Genomic DNA, 17,039 nt, shown 5'->3' with positions numbered 1-17,039 from the left:
CGCGACTCGATTTTATCGCTTCATTACAATTCTGGAAGTTGCATGCTTATCACACAATACGTAATACCGTTCACAAATTCTATTATCGCGTTCAATAATGTATATCACGTCGTGAAGTTTCTATTCGCAAGCGACAACTGTATAATTTATCAAACTTCTGATACACAAGAAACTGTTAAATACGTAGATAGTACGGCCGAAGACAGAAACTTCGTCTTACTGATTTCATTTATCTTCGTTTTTTATTTAATACGAACAATTAAACCAATAAAAATGCAAACAACCTTCCTCCACATAAAACAGAGTTTATTGAGAGTGTATTGAATAAAGGGACGCAATATCGTTCGCCGTTCACTTTCAATATATTCCTTTTTTCCTCTTCACGTGTTTAATCTGTCAACGTGACAGAAAATCCCCGTATTGATAGGAAGAAAAACTCAAGTGCTATAGAAAATTTTTCTTAAAAATATAGAAAATATATAAAGCTGATATTATTCGTAGATATAAATGTGTTTTCAATCTTCCTATTTTATACTTGTATATTGAAAAGAACTTTAAATGTTTCGATATAATAAACTGAACAGGTTGCTTTGTGAGTCAGACTTTAAATTTATTCAGAAATTCAAATAAATAGTGCCCCAAATAATTATTATTTACGTATGATTTTCTCTATTGTTCGTATCATACTCTTTTATTAAATTGCAAAATGTATCTATTCAGAATCTGGATATAATTTTTTAATTCTCTTCAGATTTACATGTTGGTGTCGAACGTATTTTATTTTTCAGGATATAAATTTAGATCAATTACGTGCATTCCCTTATCACAATTTCCAATTTCATGAAAAGTTTAGGAATGGAACATACTGATTGCCATTTACTGTGTAAAAAAAGAAGTGATTTTATCCATTAATACTGACTTTTACCACGCCATAATAATAGACTACCTCCATAAATTATAATGTCATGAAAAGTTCTAATTATATGAATTCAGTTCCTCGTATGTAACGTGTTCTTATTAAACGTATTTTATCCGTATACTCGGATCATTATTAGCTTTACAAATTTTTAATTTTAGCTGTTTTTTATCACTTTGTATCACTTTTTCTAATTAACCGCTTTCATGCGAGAAGTAAAATTATACATACCAAGACTAAATAAACAAAGATTTTATCTAAACTGGAAATCATACTACAGCATTTGCCAACATTTTCCTTATTAACCAACTAAAATGCTTGTTACACGTGATTTTCATATAAATTATATTATTTTTTATAATAATCTTCCTCGATATCTTAACGCGCTATAAAATATTTCTTAATAAGTAAATAGAGAAATGTAACCGCATGTAACTCTTGTCGTAATTGTACTTAATACTTTTAGTATCATTTTTTCTAATTTTATATTAATTAAAAAGAAATCTTCGTCTAAAATTTACAGAACTCAAGAGATTTTTCATTATATATTATTAATAATCAAAAATATTTCGATTATTTATAATCGTTGTTCGAAACCAAAACAACTAACAATTAATATTTTTAATCATTCAAGATCCCTTTAACATTTAGTCACATTACTTTAACATTAAGATCACAGTCTTTTATTTAAACAAAAATTGACTTTATCTCAGTGAGTTCCATAAAAATGTTAAAAATAGCTGCTAATTCTGGATCCTGGCTCAAATACTTTTGTGAGTCATTGTACTCCATCATAACACCGCGAAACTTCAGAAGCCCGAGCCAATAGCCAAGAATGTCCGTATCCTAAGTTGTCGCGCATCAAGAACCGCGTTTGCACGCAATGCGCGAGCGATGCAACCTTATCACCTACTCGTTGCAAATCGCTCGTATATCAGACACGTTGCAGGTACGTGCAAATCTCACGATATCTTACGACGCGATGCGTCGTTATCAGCGAAAGCGTGCGGCTACCGAGTCGAATACGAGCGAAGTCGATCGTTCGCGGTACGAGTGGGGCCCATCGTTGCGTCGCGTCGTGTGGAGAAAACTGGTAAAACAAAAGAGTAACGAAGGATAACGCGTGGAAATGAGATAAAAATAAAGATAATGCTAGGGAGCCAAAAACGAAGGGAGACAATAGACTGTCGGAATCTGTGCGTCGAGTCAACGGTCTTTTGTCTGCGTTTCACGGCGTTCACTAAGGCGTCACGGTGAACAGAAAGAATAGAGATCCAGGAGAAAAGCGTCACGTACGCGGCAACCGCGGCGAAGAATCGTTTTTTAACGACCGATCATCGAAGTCCATCCATCGAAAGAAAGAGTAATCAAGATCCAACGGTGTAACAGCCTCCTCCACGGCGGAATTTGCGGCGGAATCGTTCTGTATTGTAAGTCTTTCCATTTATTCGGAATCTCTTTTACCGATTCTTTAGATTGTATGGTTAAATAAAACGTTGACGTGAGTTACGTTCGTTTGGCTTGGAGAATTGATCAAGTAATAAAATCGTCGCGGAAGAAGAGGTAACCGGTCTCGAATTAATTTTGAACGTACGATTTCTGATAATTCGTGATGCGTTATTCAACGATGGATGTTTGTGCTAATTTAAATTTATAGAAATATAAGAAGTGGAGTCTAAATAGAGGTTTGTTTCACCATATGATTGTTGTAAAAAGTATTATATATATATTTTTTTTATATATATTGCATGCACTCTCCTTTTTATGTATATTTGTATTATCATTAATCGATTACTATTAAATTTCCAGACTGTACGTTGTACGTTTGTGGATTACGTATTTAATGTTGAAATACGTACACGTATTCTTTCAATAAATAGTTCCACGTACTACATAGATAATTAAATATTTTTCCAACAATTTTCTTCTATTAAGTAGTTGGAACATCGAAAGAATGCATAATATTATTGCTCATATAACATTAACGTCATAAGTGATCGTTAATCTAGAAACGTAGAAATGGAAATATTCAATTAAGGAGCCTTTGAAATCGTATCTGGTGCTCTCAATGGAACTGCATAATTTAACAACATTTATGTATTATATTTGATATTCCCTTTTACCATTAACATTTAATATTACTTGTATAGGTTATCACCATGCTGTTATCACTCGTTCCTTTGATATAAAGTAGAATTATTCTAATCATAATACATTCTGTGTAAAAAGTAAATTAGGCATAAAATACTTGATTCTAGTTGAGACAAAAAAGTCCTTCGTTATAATTTCATGCGATACGTACGTAGTTACAGAGCACGTGAACTTCCAACGAGTTACACAAGCCAGTATGTAATGCAGCACAAGGGTGAATGAATTTCACAAGTGTCGGATATGAATGAGCATCTCATGCGTTCCATGTGAATGACAAGTGCAGAAGGGATTGAATGGTTGTTTATGGTTGAAATTCGGTTTCATGCAAAATGTACATCTAAATGAACCCTAGAAACATACATAGTGCTCTTAGAATGAGAAGATAATCTCGAGTAAACAATGTTGACATGTCCGTGAGATATCTGCATGGTAGTTTTTATATTATATCTTTTTAATATATTATCACATAATGGAAAGGCTAATTAGTCTATCAGAATCAAAAATTCAATAAATGAGTGGCATTTAAAGCGAAAAGCGTCCAACTTGACAAAATTAAATTGACTTCAAATGATAAAATAAAGATGTGAACAATCGTTGATGAAACTTGACATAAATTAAATTCGTTTTAATACTCGTTAAAAAAGTAACGTTAAGAGGATTTGTTTGTAACAGTACATCATTCTGTATTTAATATCGTTAATAATTCCTCGTTCGCGAAGGAATACCTCGTGAACTAATTTTTACGCCATGAACGAGATATCTCGCATCTTAATGAAAAGGTGTGCAAGATATATCTCGTCCATAACGTCACATCATATGAACAACATTACGTCATGAAATATCTGATCGATAGGTGAAAATGATTTTTATCTTCGAATGCAAGATTAAAACTATTATATGAATCAATAGCATACGTATTGAAAGTACAAAAATGTATTCAGTTCAATACGATCACTCGTAAAACATAGAATTGATAAGATTAAATATATTTTATCGTGAAAATTCGCAGCTTTTATCATATCTGTTTCGTATTTTTTTTACTATCTACCTATATTTATTTTACGTATATGTAGACTGGATTAGAGCCGATGATCTATTGATTCATCTGCAATATTAAATGAAAAGAAATTTTTCTCCAATTTTTAGAACGATTCTTAACTCAGGATTCTCGCATTAATTGATCCCTTTTCTGCGTTTATCTCTCGTACTATGTTTGCTGATGGCACTATTACATCTGTAGGTGATAGACTGAATAATAACGAAGAGCAAACCTGTAAATCTAGAATTCGTTTTCCGATATTCTCCATCTACAGTCATTTTCCATACTGAATTCTGATGCTTCATTTATCTTGATAGTTGTGATCTATTTAATCTTCGAAATTCTTAAGTAAGAGATCTATTTAACCGGAAACTTTAACTATATGTCGTTTTAATTTATCCGAATGATCGTACTTAATAAAGAACAGCAGGTTTCTCAGCAGTTAACCCCTTCAATCTCGACAGAAGGTGCCTATGTACATACACACATCGAGTTTCATTTCCCGTTGCCATTTTTTAATTTCAATGAAATACTCTACTTTTTTCTACCAGCCAGAGGTAGAAAATGCACCGCTAGAGATACAGAGAGATGATCGATTTTATCATGTTTGCCGAAGCTAGGTTGAATACTAATCAACCTATCAAGGTGTTTCAATATTCCCTCGCCAACCTCCTTCTCTCTTTTTTGCTGCCGAAATCCACTTGAAAAGCAATCGTGATATTTGAACACGATGTTCATTACACCAAGTGAAGCGCTTCAGAAAAATCATCGACTTCGTTAAGACGCAATTTCTGTCGTTGCCATTTTTTCTCCCGTCGATATCTTGTTATTTCTCTTTCAAAAATATTCACATCACATCGACTACACTTAACGTATCTTTATTATCAACGACGATTACTACGAGGATGAATGATTCCTCTTTCACCACGTTTCATTCAAATTTTATAGTATCAACATTTCCTATCAGAGAGCAGATATGAAACTGTCGAACACATGCACAAATAGCGAAACCAGACTTGAATATTAACCAATACCGCTGACGCGAAATGCTCCAAGCGCGTTTTAATATTTTTTACTATTTACATGGGATTTTGCTTTGCCATATATTGTAAAAAGTGAACGTGACGGTTGAGAGAAAGCTTTCAGCCGTAGTCGAAACTACAATAGATTAGTTTTATTTTACGTTGAAATTCGTGAACTCCAGGGACTTTTTTTATTTTATTTAAATTTCGATGTTTAATTAATTATTGTATTTTTCGTATCTCATTTGTGACACATTGTTCACGTTCTACTATATAATTAATCATTTCACTTGTACGTCATCATTGATATTTCTTTCACGATTATAAACTTTCAAAAATTATTTAAACTTTTGTAGTGATGTACAAAGATATTGTACAAAAATATTTCAAAAGTCATTGTATTTTTACCATAGCAAAATAGAATATTAACAATCCAATTAAAAATCTGCAAAAATAATTGAAAACTATTGTAATCAATCATAGCTACATCGTGGATTTATGTTGCAGATTTATCAACAATAATGATATAAATCATAAATAAAAAAGGCTAAATAATTTATGCATAGTAAATCTACGATACACGAAGATTTATTACAAACAATTACGAAAATGAAAAAACCATGAATAATTAATACATTCTAAATTTATCATAAACGAAGATGAGCATAAATTTGCTCGACATGATCTTACTCGAACATCTTGAAAAAGTTTCATAGATGGTACATTTGTTAGCTACAAGAAAGAAATGATAATAAATAATAGTAATATTACGTTTACTGTGCATGTTGTGGCGTATGCATTAATCTAATGACGGTAATTACCGCCCTAAACAATTATTCTTATCATATTATACGAAAACGTGTATCATGAAGGTGCATTATAATGGGAATTTAGTCGTAGAAAAAAATTCAATGCAGTGATAGTTGATCGTGCGCAATTCGCCTTCCAATTTTCTCACGTTTAAACACCGCGGAGAATTCGATAAATTCGGAACAACCAGTACAGGAGAAATTCCGCGGATAAATGAAAAACAAAAACGAACCGTGGCGAACGGATGACCCAGTTGAAACAATTTATCAGTGCTACAAAGCGTGCGGCCCGCTCTAAAAAAGGATAAATAACAGATAACGAGAGATAAGCTGCAGGCCAATTTATCGCTACCGTCAACAATTTTCCTACAGTGCAACGTGCAAATGGAACTTTATGCAGAGGCGTCGTAACAGTCGCATAAATAAGAAGTACGATTCACACCGACTCGTGCTAATAAATTTTACTTACAAACCAGTATTTAACGATTCATCTCATCGGGAACGATACCGATATGTGAAAACGTGAATTTCTTTTTACGCTCAACCGTCCGTTATGCAGTCACTTTCATGTTAAATATCTATGACACACGTATATCTTTAGAACACGTCGCTATGCAACACACTTTTGATTTGTTTCAACCAGTGTCTATCTGCCAATCTCAACTAGAAAATAATGTAATTGAATGTGGCTCAAGTTATTTATTTCACTGATGGTTCTCATACAGGTATCTAACTATTTAAGCATCGAGTCACGAGAAATTAATGTTCGTACCATTTAATCGCAATTTTTCATTTCGGACACGTTCAATATCTTATTATAGAATGAATATCAAATCGTTTATTGTTCATCGAATCTCACCTTTATTATTCTACATGCACGTGAGATACTTTCAATCGAACATTTCCTAGTTTCGTTTGCAATGTTCACCAACTGCTATAGTGCTAAAGTTAGATTAAAAGTAACGCTACTGTATTGAAATACGAGAAACAAATATGTACACAACCCTTTCAATTTGATTCACGTACTGTTTTAGCAAATCTACTAGAACTTCAACTTCAATTGGCAGTCTCTCCTTCACCTAATAGTGACATTAGAACCACGTGACTTAAGAACGAATACGCAGGCGCAGATGATCGAGCAGGCGGTTTACTGCCAATTTCGCACGTGTGTTCAAATGAATTTAGTTGCGTTCCAGTAGTTTCCAGTATCTACAAAGGATTTATAGTACTGCCATCAGTTTCGGTGATCGTATCAAGAAACTCAGTGAATAATACGGAACTGCGAAACCACGTGAATCGGTGAGCGAATGTAACGAATCTAACGTTGAGTTAATGGAAACTAAATCGAAATCGAGGCTATACATGAATCGCAATCGACCCACGTGTGATGAGAATATCTGTTTTACATACGTGACACGATTCGCCGCGAGCTGATATGTAATGCGTGTTGCATAGACGTCACGGAATCTCAAAAATCCATGTAACATTCAGTTTCCTTAGTGGTAGATATACCTGTCGCGAAACAAGATAGCAACTGTGTTAGATCGTCATTTTTTTAAATCGTTGTTGATGGTGGCATATCACTCGTTTTGATAAATTTCTTGTTCCCGACATTAATATTAATAAGTTTATTAAACGTGAGATTGCGTGTGTTTCATTATTTCCGATAAATATTTCCGTTGCCTTGTTCTTGGCACAGAACTTCTTTACACAAACGCCTCTGGATAAGAAAAATTGCTGCATGCGATAGGAGATTATTTTTATTTGATAAATAATTTGTAAGTCTGTCGTAGAAGGTAAGATATTATTGGATGTATTCTAAGCCATTAATCTTTTGTTCTGAAGTATTTGTGTACTGTATTGAATTTCAAGGTCGACCTTGCCGATACCATGTATAATCTTCTACTCTACGCACGTACCAAAATATCTCGCCCTTGTACAAAAACTGAGCGTTCGTTTCAAACATTTGCTAAAAGAAATCTTCGGAGACTAACAGTTTCTACGCAAATTTATACATTTTTTTATTTTTTCGAAATTTATATATTTTAAATGATAAAATTTCTATGTTGAAGATATTATATATGTAAATAATATATATAAATTCATTGAGAATGAAAAATTAAAAAAATATTTAATCCTTATTATTATGTGTATATGAATCGAATTGTGTTTTCTATTAATATTCATTCATTATTAACTAACATTGATTTTGATTAATAAAATTCACGTTAATGGACTATTTTTATATTGATCCATTGAGAATATTTTTTGTTATTAATATGAAATATTATTGTTTTAAATATTCTGCTTTGTGTAAATAGAAAACTATATTATATTTTTTGCAGATTATTAGTTTAAGAAGATGGTATCATCGACAATAATGGAAAATGGGAAATCCATCCCATCAAGGAAATCTACTACGGGTATTGGCTCAGGCAACTATCGTTTAGTTGGTTGGGATATGGATACTACAGGCAAAAAAGTTATAGATGAAATATGCCAAATAGCTGGGTATACACCTAGTTCTTCATATTCACAATATGTAATGCCATATAAAGATCTTAATCCTCCAGCTATAAAAAGGCATAATATGAAGATAGTAACTATTGGCAAGTTTCGTGTACTTAAAGATAGTACAACTAATAAGGTAAAAAATTTCATTAATATCAAAAAATTAGTGTTTAATCTGTATTTGATTATATTACACTCTATATTCTTTTACAGGCACTAAAAACTAAAAGTGAAGTGTCTGCATTAACAGACTTTCTAACATGGCTTTCCTCTATAAGAGGAGACGCAGCAGATGGTATCATATTAGTTTATCATGAACCACGTAAAGTTATTCCTGCTATGTTAATTGAATCTTTAAAGAAATATAATCTTTTGGAAAAATTTAAAGAAATTGTGAAAGGATTTGCAAATGGATTTAATGTCGCAGAAGTAAAATGTGCAAACACAGTTCGTGCATATACTCTTAGGACATTATCTCAAAGTTTATTTAATCGAGTAAGCAACATCTGTTTTATAGAATGTGTAATTATACTTGATGATAAGTTTTAATAATGATATAAAATCGCTATAATAATTTTAATGTGAAATTGTTATTATTTAAGGAAAATCAGTTAAATAATGCAAAAGACAGAGCATGTTTGGCTTTACAAATAGTACAACACTTGAGTTCACTAGAAGTTACAAAAGGAAATGAAACAGATGGTAGTGGTGATAGTGATAGTGCCATGAAAAATACTGTTGAATTCATTAGAGAATTTGTTCAGCCAGTAGAAATGGAAGAACAAGAATATGCAGGTATATAAAATAAATTAAAATTTAAATGTTTAAATATTGATTAGAAAAAGTTTTATTATATAGTATTATATATTTCAGAATTAAAAATAGTATTTGAACGTCAAAATACTTTAAGACCTATTTTTGGGGCCCTATTCCGTGTGAATCGTCGAGAACGGCAACATGCTAGTCCTTTACGTCGATTGCTCGCCGAAGCAGGCATAGAATATTCTCAATTACAAGTTTGTATAATTCAAATAAAATATTAATATCTATAGAATTGTATTTTGAAAACTAATGAAACTAATAAGATTACTAATTTAACTTGTATTACAGGAAGCATGGAATAATGGAAAGAAAGAAGGCTTAGAAAAATTAATTAAGGAAAAATTAACTTCAACTGAAGAAAAGAAAATCGAAGATTTATTGATCGTCCTTGAAGATCATTTCGATCCTAATAAGAAACCCAAATTAAGAATATCAAGAGAAAAGAATCAGATGAAAATGGAAAATTCTATTATTAATGAGGATAAAGAAAATAATAACAAATGTGATTCAAGTATCGGAAGTCCGGATACCACTACTCCTAATTCACCGCTTAAAATTAAATCCGAATCTTCTGAAAGTAGTACAATTATAGCAGAGGAATAAGAACTAAACAGTTCACTTCTTTTCTTCAGTGCCTTTTAACTAATTATAAGATCAATATTGTTATCAGTAACTGAGTTTATAACCATTCCGTTCATTCTTATCATAACGTTATTCTAGTGTGATAAAGTATGAGTGTTATTTGTTGCAGTATTGTATTTAAGTTTTTATTTTCGTTATAACAGAGTATATATTGTATCCTTGAAGGATATGTAACTCGACTTATTGCTAGTTAACAAAAACATGTACAAATAACACATTAATTATTTTTTTAGTTTATGATAAAGGAATATTTAATGTTCGTTTTTTTAACGGTTAATTTTATGCTCATTGATTTTTATTTAATCGGATTAACGTTTAACGTTGTAACAAGTGATTGTTTAGAGACTGTCGATATAGAAATATATTCGGACGCTAAAGATTTTTTGTTTTTCATCATTCTGAGATTACCATAAAATATTCTTTTTTTTACTTAATGTTAGTAAGATTTACGTATAGAGTACAGATAGTAATATTTGAAGAAAGATATAATATATTTTTGTACGCCAAAAGTTTAATAAAATGAATCATGCACCATGATGTTGCATTTAAAAGTTAAATTTTGTTGTACTAAACAATTAAATAAAAACTTTGAATTACAACTTCTTATTTCGATCGTTAACACAAACTTACGGTATTTTATTTCTACTCATCTCTTTTTTTCATGCCCTTTTTTATGAGTATTACAAAGTCTTAATTTACAAATAATTAAACGTATCACGCAATATCGTTCTATGTTCCGAAACGACGGTAACGGCATGTTTAAAGGAAAAACAAGAAAAGACTCCAGCGTGACTTCTCTCTGTTATAAAGCGCATCTCGAATCGGTGCAACCATCGAGATAAAGTCAGAAATGAATTAAATATATGAATGCCTATGCAGTGGAGCGTTGTATCCGCTTATGGGGTTCCATAAAGCATGCCAAACGCCTCGAAGCGTAAACAGGCCGGTGCACCGCGAAAAAATTAGAGAAATATTTACTTGCTAAGAAAAGTATCGACGTAAACCCTTTAGTACTAGGCAAGACTTAAGTGTTCAATAAAATTTTACGAAAACTTGTCGCAATCATCGGAGATTTCTAGCTAACCGATAGAACACGTAATACAAAGGATATTTCTTATAATTTTATTTCAATCCACTAAACTATGACTTTCAGTATATCAAAGTTTTATCTTAGAATCAATTATCTCTCCATCATTAGCTCTACATAAAAAATTTCTAACTTACAAATGGTATTGATATATGATTAATTAAAATTTAAATGAATGCAGAAGATGACAACAGTATTTAAAAAACCATGGGTCTACCAATATTTCAATAACTATCTGTGTGTATTTTTAGCTATCGGACACTCAACTTGGTCTTATTAATTTCTTTTCATGGACGACGAACCATAAAGCACAAAATACACTTACTGCATCGTCATTACTGTAACAGGCAGCGAAAAGGAAATTGCTGTTACTGGAAGGCTCGTTAATTGAGCGCCTGTAACCGTACGAAAGTATAGCGATAATAAATAATCTGGTGATAGTGGTGTTTGTTAAATCTTTTGTTATACAAGATCGGAATGTTAATGAGATAAGAGATCAAGAAATAAATTGAATTGCATGATATAATAAATATCAATGTCCAGTATTAATAAACGTAGAATGGTGTTTTCGATACATTAATTGTGTTTTACAATAATTTTCCAATATCTATCACAAATCAATATACGTAGCTAAAAATATAGGAGAAATATTCGATGAAAATAGCATATTTTAATATATTATACGACGTTTATTTGACATTTCCTTGATGTGTTAAACACATGAAACACGCGTTGAAATTGAAATGAGAAAATAAAGTTTTTTAGAGAAATTTCTTCTTCCACATACATTTTAAAATAAACAGAAAAGGAGACATTTTCATTAAAAATTCCAATATTAAGTTCCATAAATATTTTCACAAATTACAATTAAAAACGCTTAACTAGTGAACAATTTTATATCTCGAGTTAAAATTTTTACTCTGCGGTAAAAAGAATGTACAGAATAATTATAAAAATATTAAATTTAATTTACGTAAAGTAATATGTAATAGTGCTCGAAGAATATTTGTGTTGCTCAGTAATTCTTCGAAGAGTATTCACTAACGTGATACACAAATGTTTTTTACAGTTTTATAGAACCATTATTTTTCATTTTTAGCGAGTCTCGAATTTCTGCAACAGCGTAATTCTCTACTTCCGAATACCTACTGTTCATCCAGCTCGAGTTTAAGATTCATAGAACATAATTGCGTATACAATAGCGAGGAAAGCATGAAAAACGATTATGATAATGACTTAACAAGTGTCGGTGATTATTTTCCCTTCTTACTTCTATATAAAGCTCAAATCATATTGTAATATGCTGTAATTGAGCATAGCTATCAAAAAATTTATCTTTCTTTCAGATTTAAGTGTTTTATTGCTTCTTTAAATTAATGGAATCTTTCCATGCCTACGTTAAAAAAGTTGCACTCAGTTTTGCCTAATTATTTAATTAGAATTTACGGTTGCTCTATTCATCGTAGGAAAAAGACCAATCTTTCTTTCAAATTATTTGTATGTAAGTCGGTTTAGTAAAACCGTTATCTAATAATTTGAAAAACGCTGGAGAACGCTCGTGAATGTACAGTTTCAGTTTTCATCGTCAACACTTTCGTAATATGCAACTAACGGATACATTTTCCGTCTTGAAGCGTAACAAACGATAACGGTGAACGATTATTACTAAAACCTTTAGCGAGCGAGGCCACGTAACAAACGTAATTACAAAGAATACGCGCGTGCCACCGTTGAAACGGATCCCTCGTTAAGGGAGCGTGCTACGGAGAATAGAGGGACTAGAACGATTCGATTTTCATTAAAAAGCAATCGTTTCGCGGCGTACATACGGTCGTTGCCGATGATTCACTACGAGGCCTGGGCAGACAGAAAACAACGGGAGAGCAATTTTCCCGAGAATCTCGGTGCGTTCGAAACGCGTGACATAGCACTGTGCTCTATTAGTCTCAGTCAGTCAGTGACAGATACAGTAAACCGGCACGAAAATGACGGCCAACACGACGTCATTCTCACTTTTTACGCAGGCATCTGACACAGCTGATGAAAGACACAATCCTCGATGAAAAATAAAATACTGTAACAAAACTAGAAACTTTTCATTTTTTTTTTCTTTTCTTTCTTTCCATTTTCTTTTTTTTTTTTTTTTTGACATTTTATCAAAATTTATATTCAACTGTGTAGTAAGTTTATTGGTATTTCTTTGAAAAAGCATCGGAGATCATTACTTTTATATCAGGTATATTTACAATCACCGCTCATTATTTTGTTCCATTATCCTTCGCAAAAGAATTAAGTAAATGAAATTAAAAATATTTTAAACGTTTGCAAAATATATCGAATTTTTCGTTACTGAAAATATTGCCACAAGGAATTATTTTTCAACATTCTGATTTGATTAAAGATTTTCGGTACTTTTAATGTAAATCATCTTTTATGTATTCTTCTTTGTCTGAATACAAACCCTAACAGTGTTCCAACATGTTTGATCGAATACTGGCATTGACCCAAAATCAACGCACCGGAAAAGTCAGCAACCGGCTAAACAATTCGTCTTTTATGCATGTCGGTATCACGTAATGTCTCGCGATTCCGCCAGTTTACCGAGGCTTCCTAGACTGGAATGCCGCCGCGAGTAAAAGAAACCGAAATGAAATTTTGATTCGTAATAAAAATGCTTCACGCATAATGAACATTTCTATTCTTCGTTAGCGATTGCATCCTCTTCCGATAGAATCAAACGTGGAATATACATGAAATATAAACTCACCATTGGAGATAATCACCTCGATTTCTTTTATACAAATCTCCTTTATCTATGTATCATCCTTCCGTTACCTGAAAAATAAAAATGAAACGTCAGAGAGAGAGAGAGAGAGAGAGAGAGAGATTTACTCCTTTCAATTTTTGATCCATACTTCCGTTTAAAAAAGTTGCAAAGAAATCAGATAAGAAATCTTGCAAGGGATTCTATATAAAAGTAGACAAGTAAATCTTTAAGGATTCCACATAGAGATTGTTTCGATTAGAATGTAAGGGCTATCGTGCTTTTTTATGCCATATTTTAGAAAAAGTAAACTGAAACATTGTCTCGAATTCTACTTTACTTCTTTCATTTTCGTATGTCCCATTGTTCATAAATTATCCAAAAGAATAAACTCAATTAAACTCAAACGTTAAGGTCGAATCTACAGGGCGATTAAGTCTTCTTGGAACTAAATTTCTAAAAAAGGAAACAGAAAAGAATAAAATTAAATGCGGAAGAAAATGGGGCGAATGCTATCCCGAAGGAAGCGCGGTGTCCGTTCGAGGCCGTCACTGCTCGCGAAGAAGACGCGGTAAGGATGGTTGTTAGTGGAGGCAGCAAGCATGCATTAACAGTACTCTGGATGGGCCGGTGGTTCTCTGGTTCCTTGATTTCCGTTCCTCCCCTCCAGGAGACAGTACCAGTTGGAGGAACATCTACCACGGAGGGAGAATTCTTGCGTGGTACACGCGCCTCAGTTCATCGGGAATCTTCGTCAAAATTGCATCCCTCTCTGTGCAATTCCTTCTACCAGGAAGTGTGTTTCTCGCGTGTTTTGCGTTTACGATTAAAGAAACAAGGATAAGGAAGGGAGACACTTCGGCTGGATCATGTGGATCGTCCTGATCGCTGGATTTTGCACGGTGGGTGTCAAACTTCGGTTTTTACCTTTTTATGTGGATCCTGCGAAAGGATTCGCACGATGCTCGAAACTCTGGTGAATTTCCACTTTAAAATTATCGATCTCACGCCTGACACTTGTCGTTGATTACATAGGGAGAATTATATGAAATCACATTCCAAACAGAACGAATTCTGTGATATAATAACTTGACTTTTCAACCCATTTTCCTCTTGTTCTTTCGTTTCACTTCTTACAACTTTGTCGAGCTTTTAGATGAAGGATTTATGGAATTCTATCTTTCTTTTTTTGTGTGTTTCTACGTCTTGATAAATTTATAGGAAAACTTTCAAATTCTCTGTAGGGTTGGGGTGATAATGATGTTCTCATTTCGTAGCGGAGATATAAAATTTTATTTGCATAAGAAGACCGCGGGTATAATCCTTAGAAGGCGTTTCACGTCGAAATGTTAACTCGGATCTTTTTAACGCGTTCGGTGCGAGCGGTATTCTATCAAACTTTTTCAATTCCGACTGTTCTTTTAAATTACTGGTTTAGAAGTCACAGATAACTGAATCGAAATCTGAAAATTACGTCCATGCAAACGATTTGAATACAAAAAAATAGAATTTATTGAGTTACATTAGAAATACCTCTTTAATTTAATCACGTATCGCTTTGAATATATATTTTTAGTAGGACAGTCTATTTATATTAACACGTATTTTGTATATTCAGAGTTCAGGGTTAAAACAGTGTAAAAGACACTATATATAATATAAAACACTATAAATTAATCGCAGGAGTATAAAATATAAGTAGACCAGTATACTAACATTATGTATATCGATACAAGAGAATATAATGAATAAACTATCCGATAATCAGATATAAATCTTTCCAAATCAGATTTCGTTAATTTATACCATTCCAAAGTCTCAACGTTCGATCGTTAGTAAATTCAAGATTTCTTCATCAACAGGCTATTCAGGAAGTTATTAACTTGTATGGTATCCCATATGCGGAGAGAAATCCATGTCATTCTGCCAAAAGCGCCAGTGAGAAATAAAGAATTTACGGCGCCATAAAAGAGACGGGTGCGGTTCTTTCGTAAAAAAGAATAAAACGAGAAAATGTACGTGTATATAGTTATCTAGGAAGTAATCTCGAGGGAACCAGGCGCACACGAGGGCCCGTTTCACGTAACAGATTCGGCTGTTTGTCTCTTCCCGTTAACCTTCCGCGCATCAATCGAATCGGAGCGTACCGCGCACACGCGCATGTAGCACTTTACGTAAATTCTTCCACGCGTGTATTATTCACCACTGCTCTGTTAATTTTCCTTTAATTTAACGACACGGTATCTACAACATACCTGCAACAAATTTAACAATTACATCTGAAATATTATAACATTTATTAATTATTTATCGATATCGATGAAATCTAATTACGTATATGACTGAGGATTATTATGCAAATTTACACTTTTGCCAGTACAAGGAAAGAAATAGAATCTGAATAGAAATTTATAACATCTATAAAAAAAAATAACGGCAAATACATTATCTTGGAAATTTGATGTATTTTTCCCTATTGTATATATTCTACCATATTCTATTTTTACAATTCTTTATTTTTCCATTTCTTGAAATTTCGTATAAATGTACAGAAATCCGTAGTCTACTTGATCACAATTTTTCAAATTCAAGTCATTTTCACTTGTAACATACTTTACCCGTAAGCCCCTGGAATATGAAAAAATTGAGAAGGCGATACGTATACGACTGTGGAAAGTACCTTACAGTATGATAAAAAAGTGAAGTGTTACATTCCAATTTCGATAAGCGGCGATTTATACGAAATAAACAGAAACGCAGCGATACAGCGTTCCTATTACCGCCGTCGAGTTTGCCATTATTATTACGACTACAATCGGTAGTATTATTATTCGCAGTTTCAATTGAATTTCGTGATACAGAGAACAGGATCGCGTTCGTTCATCAAACGAGACCCGACCAGTGTCGGACGATCGATCGAAAAAACATTAACGTTTCGATAAAAGTCCTATCGACCGGCAGCAATCCATAGTTTGGCATTCAATTTGAAACAAGGCTTGATCAAACTTCTATTAACTCCACAAATTGGATACCTCGACTGTCACGACCACGCAGCAACTGGGGTCCTCTTATTTTTCCCTCCCAACCGGTCGGTTTCTTCTTTAATGCGAATAGTTTCCGTTTAACGATTCGGAAATCATCGTCGGACGTTCCAATTCCATCGAAAACTTTGTGTTTCAGCGTCGTTTGCTTCACCCGTGTCCGATTAAAGTGCTGTTACAATAACAGTTTCGACGCACGCCATATCGATCAAGTAATGGCTCAAAAATTATTAAC

General features: G+C 33.0%; 1 protein-coding gene and 1 long non-coding RNA gene across 4 annotated transcripts in view; one reads left to right on the top strand and one right to left on the bottom strand.

Moving 5' to 3' along the window:
• LOC138187011 (uncharacterized) overlaps positions 1 to 17,039 on the bottom strand; it is a 60,220-nt gene that overhangs the window by 38,978 nt on the left and 4,203 nt on the right. The window contains exon 3 of the long non-coding RNA XR_011175065.1: positions 13,767 to 13,834. This is a non-coding gene — a long non-coding RNA (uncharacterized LOC138187011). The remainder of the gene's footprint in view (positions 1 to 13,766; positions 13,835 to 17,039) is intronic.
• Positions 1,987 to 10,511, top strand: exu (maternal protein exuperantia). 3 transcript variants are annotated; one of them, XM_069127422.1, is made up of 6 exons: positions 1,987 to 2,346; positions 8,283 to 8,584; positions 8,662 to 8,943; positions 9,051 to 9,243; positions 9,322 to 9,464; positions 9,559 to 10,511. In XM_069127422.1, the coding sequence occupies exons 2-6, from the start codon at positions 8,300 to 8,302 to the stop codon at positions 9,871 to 9,873; spliced, it is 1,218 nt and encodes a 405-aa protein (XP_068983523.1). In that variant the 5' UTR covers positions 1,987 to 2,346; positions 8,283 to 8,299; the 3' UTR covers positions 9,874 to 10,511. The 3 variants fall into 3 exon arrangements, with proteins under 3 accessions (XP_068983523.1, XP_068983521.1, XP_068983522.1); XM_069127420.1 differs by lacking the exon at positions 1,987 to 2,346 and adding an exon at positions 7,084 to 7,236; XM_069127421.1 differs by lacking the exon at positions 1,987 to 2,346 and adding an exon at positions 7,869 to 8,020.

Source organism: Bombus flavifrons, chromosome 14 (genome assembly GCF_040668555.2).
Source record: "Bombus flavifrons isolate JBK064 chromosome 14, iyBomFlav1_principal, whole genome shotgun sequence".
Lineage (NCBI taxonomy): Eukaryota > Metazoa > Arthropoda > Insecta > Hymenoptera > Apidae > Bombus > Bombus flavifrons.
The sequence above is the reverse complement of the archived record's forward strand: the minus strand, read 5'-3'. Positions and strand labels throughout refer to the sequence as shown.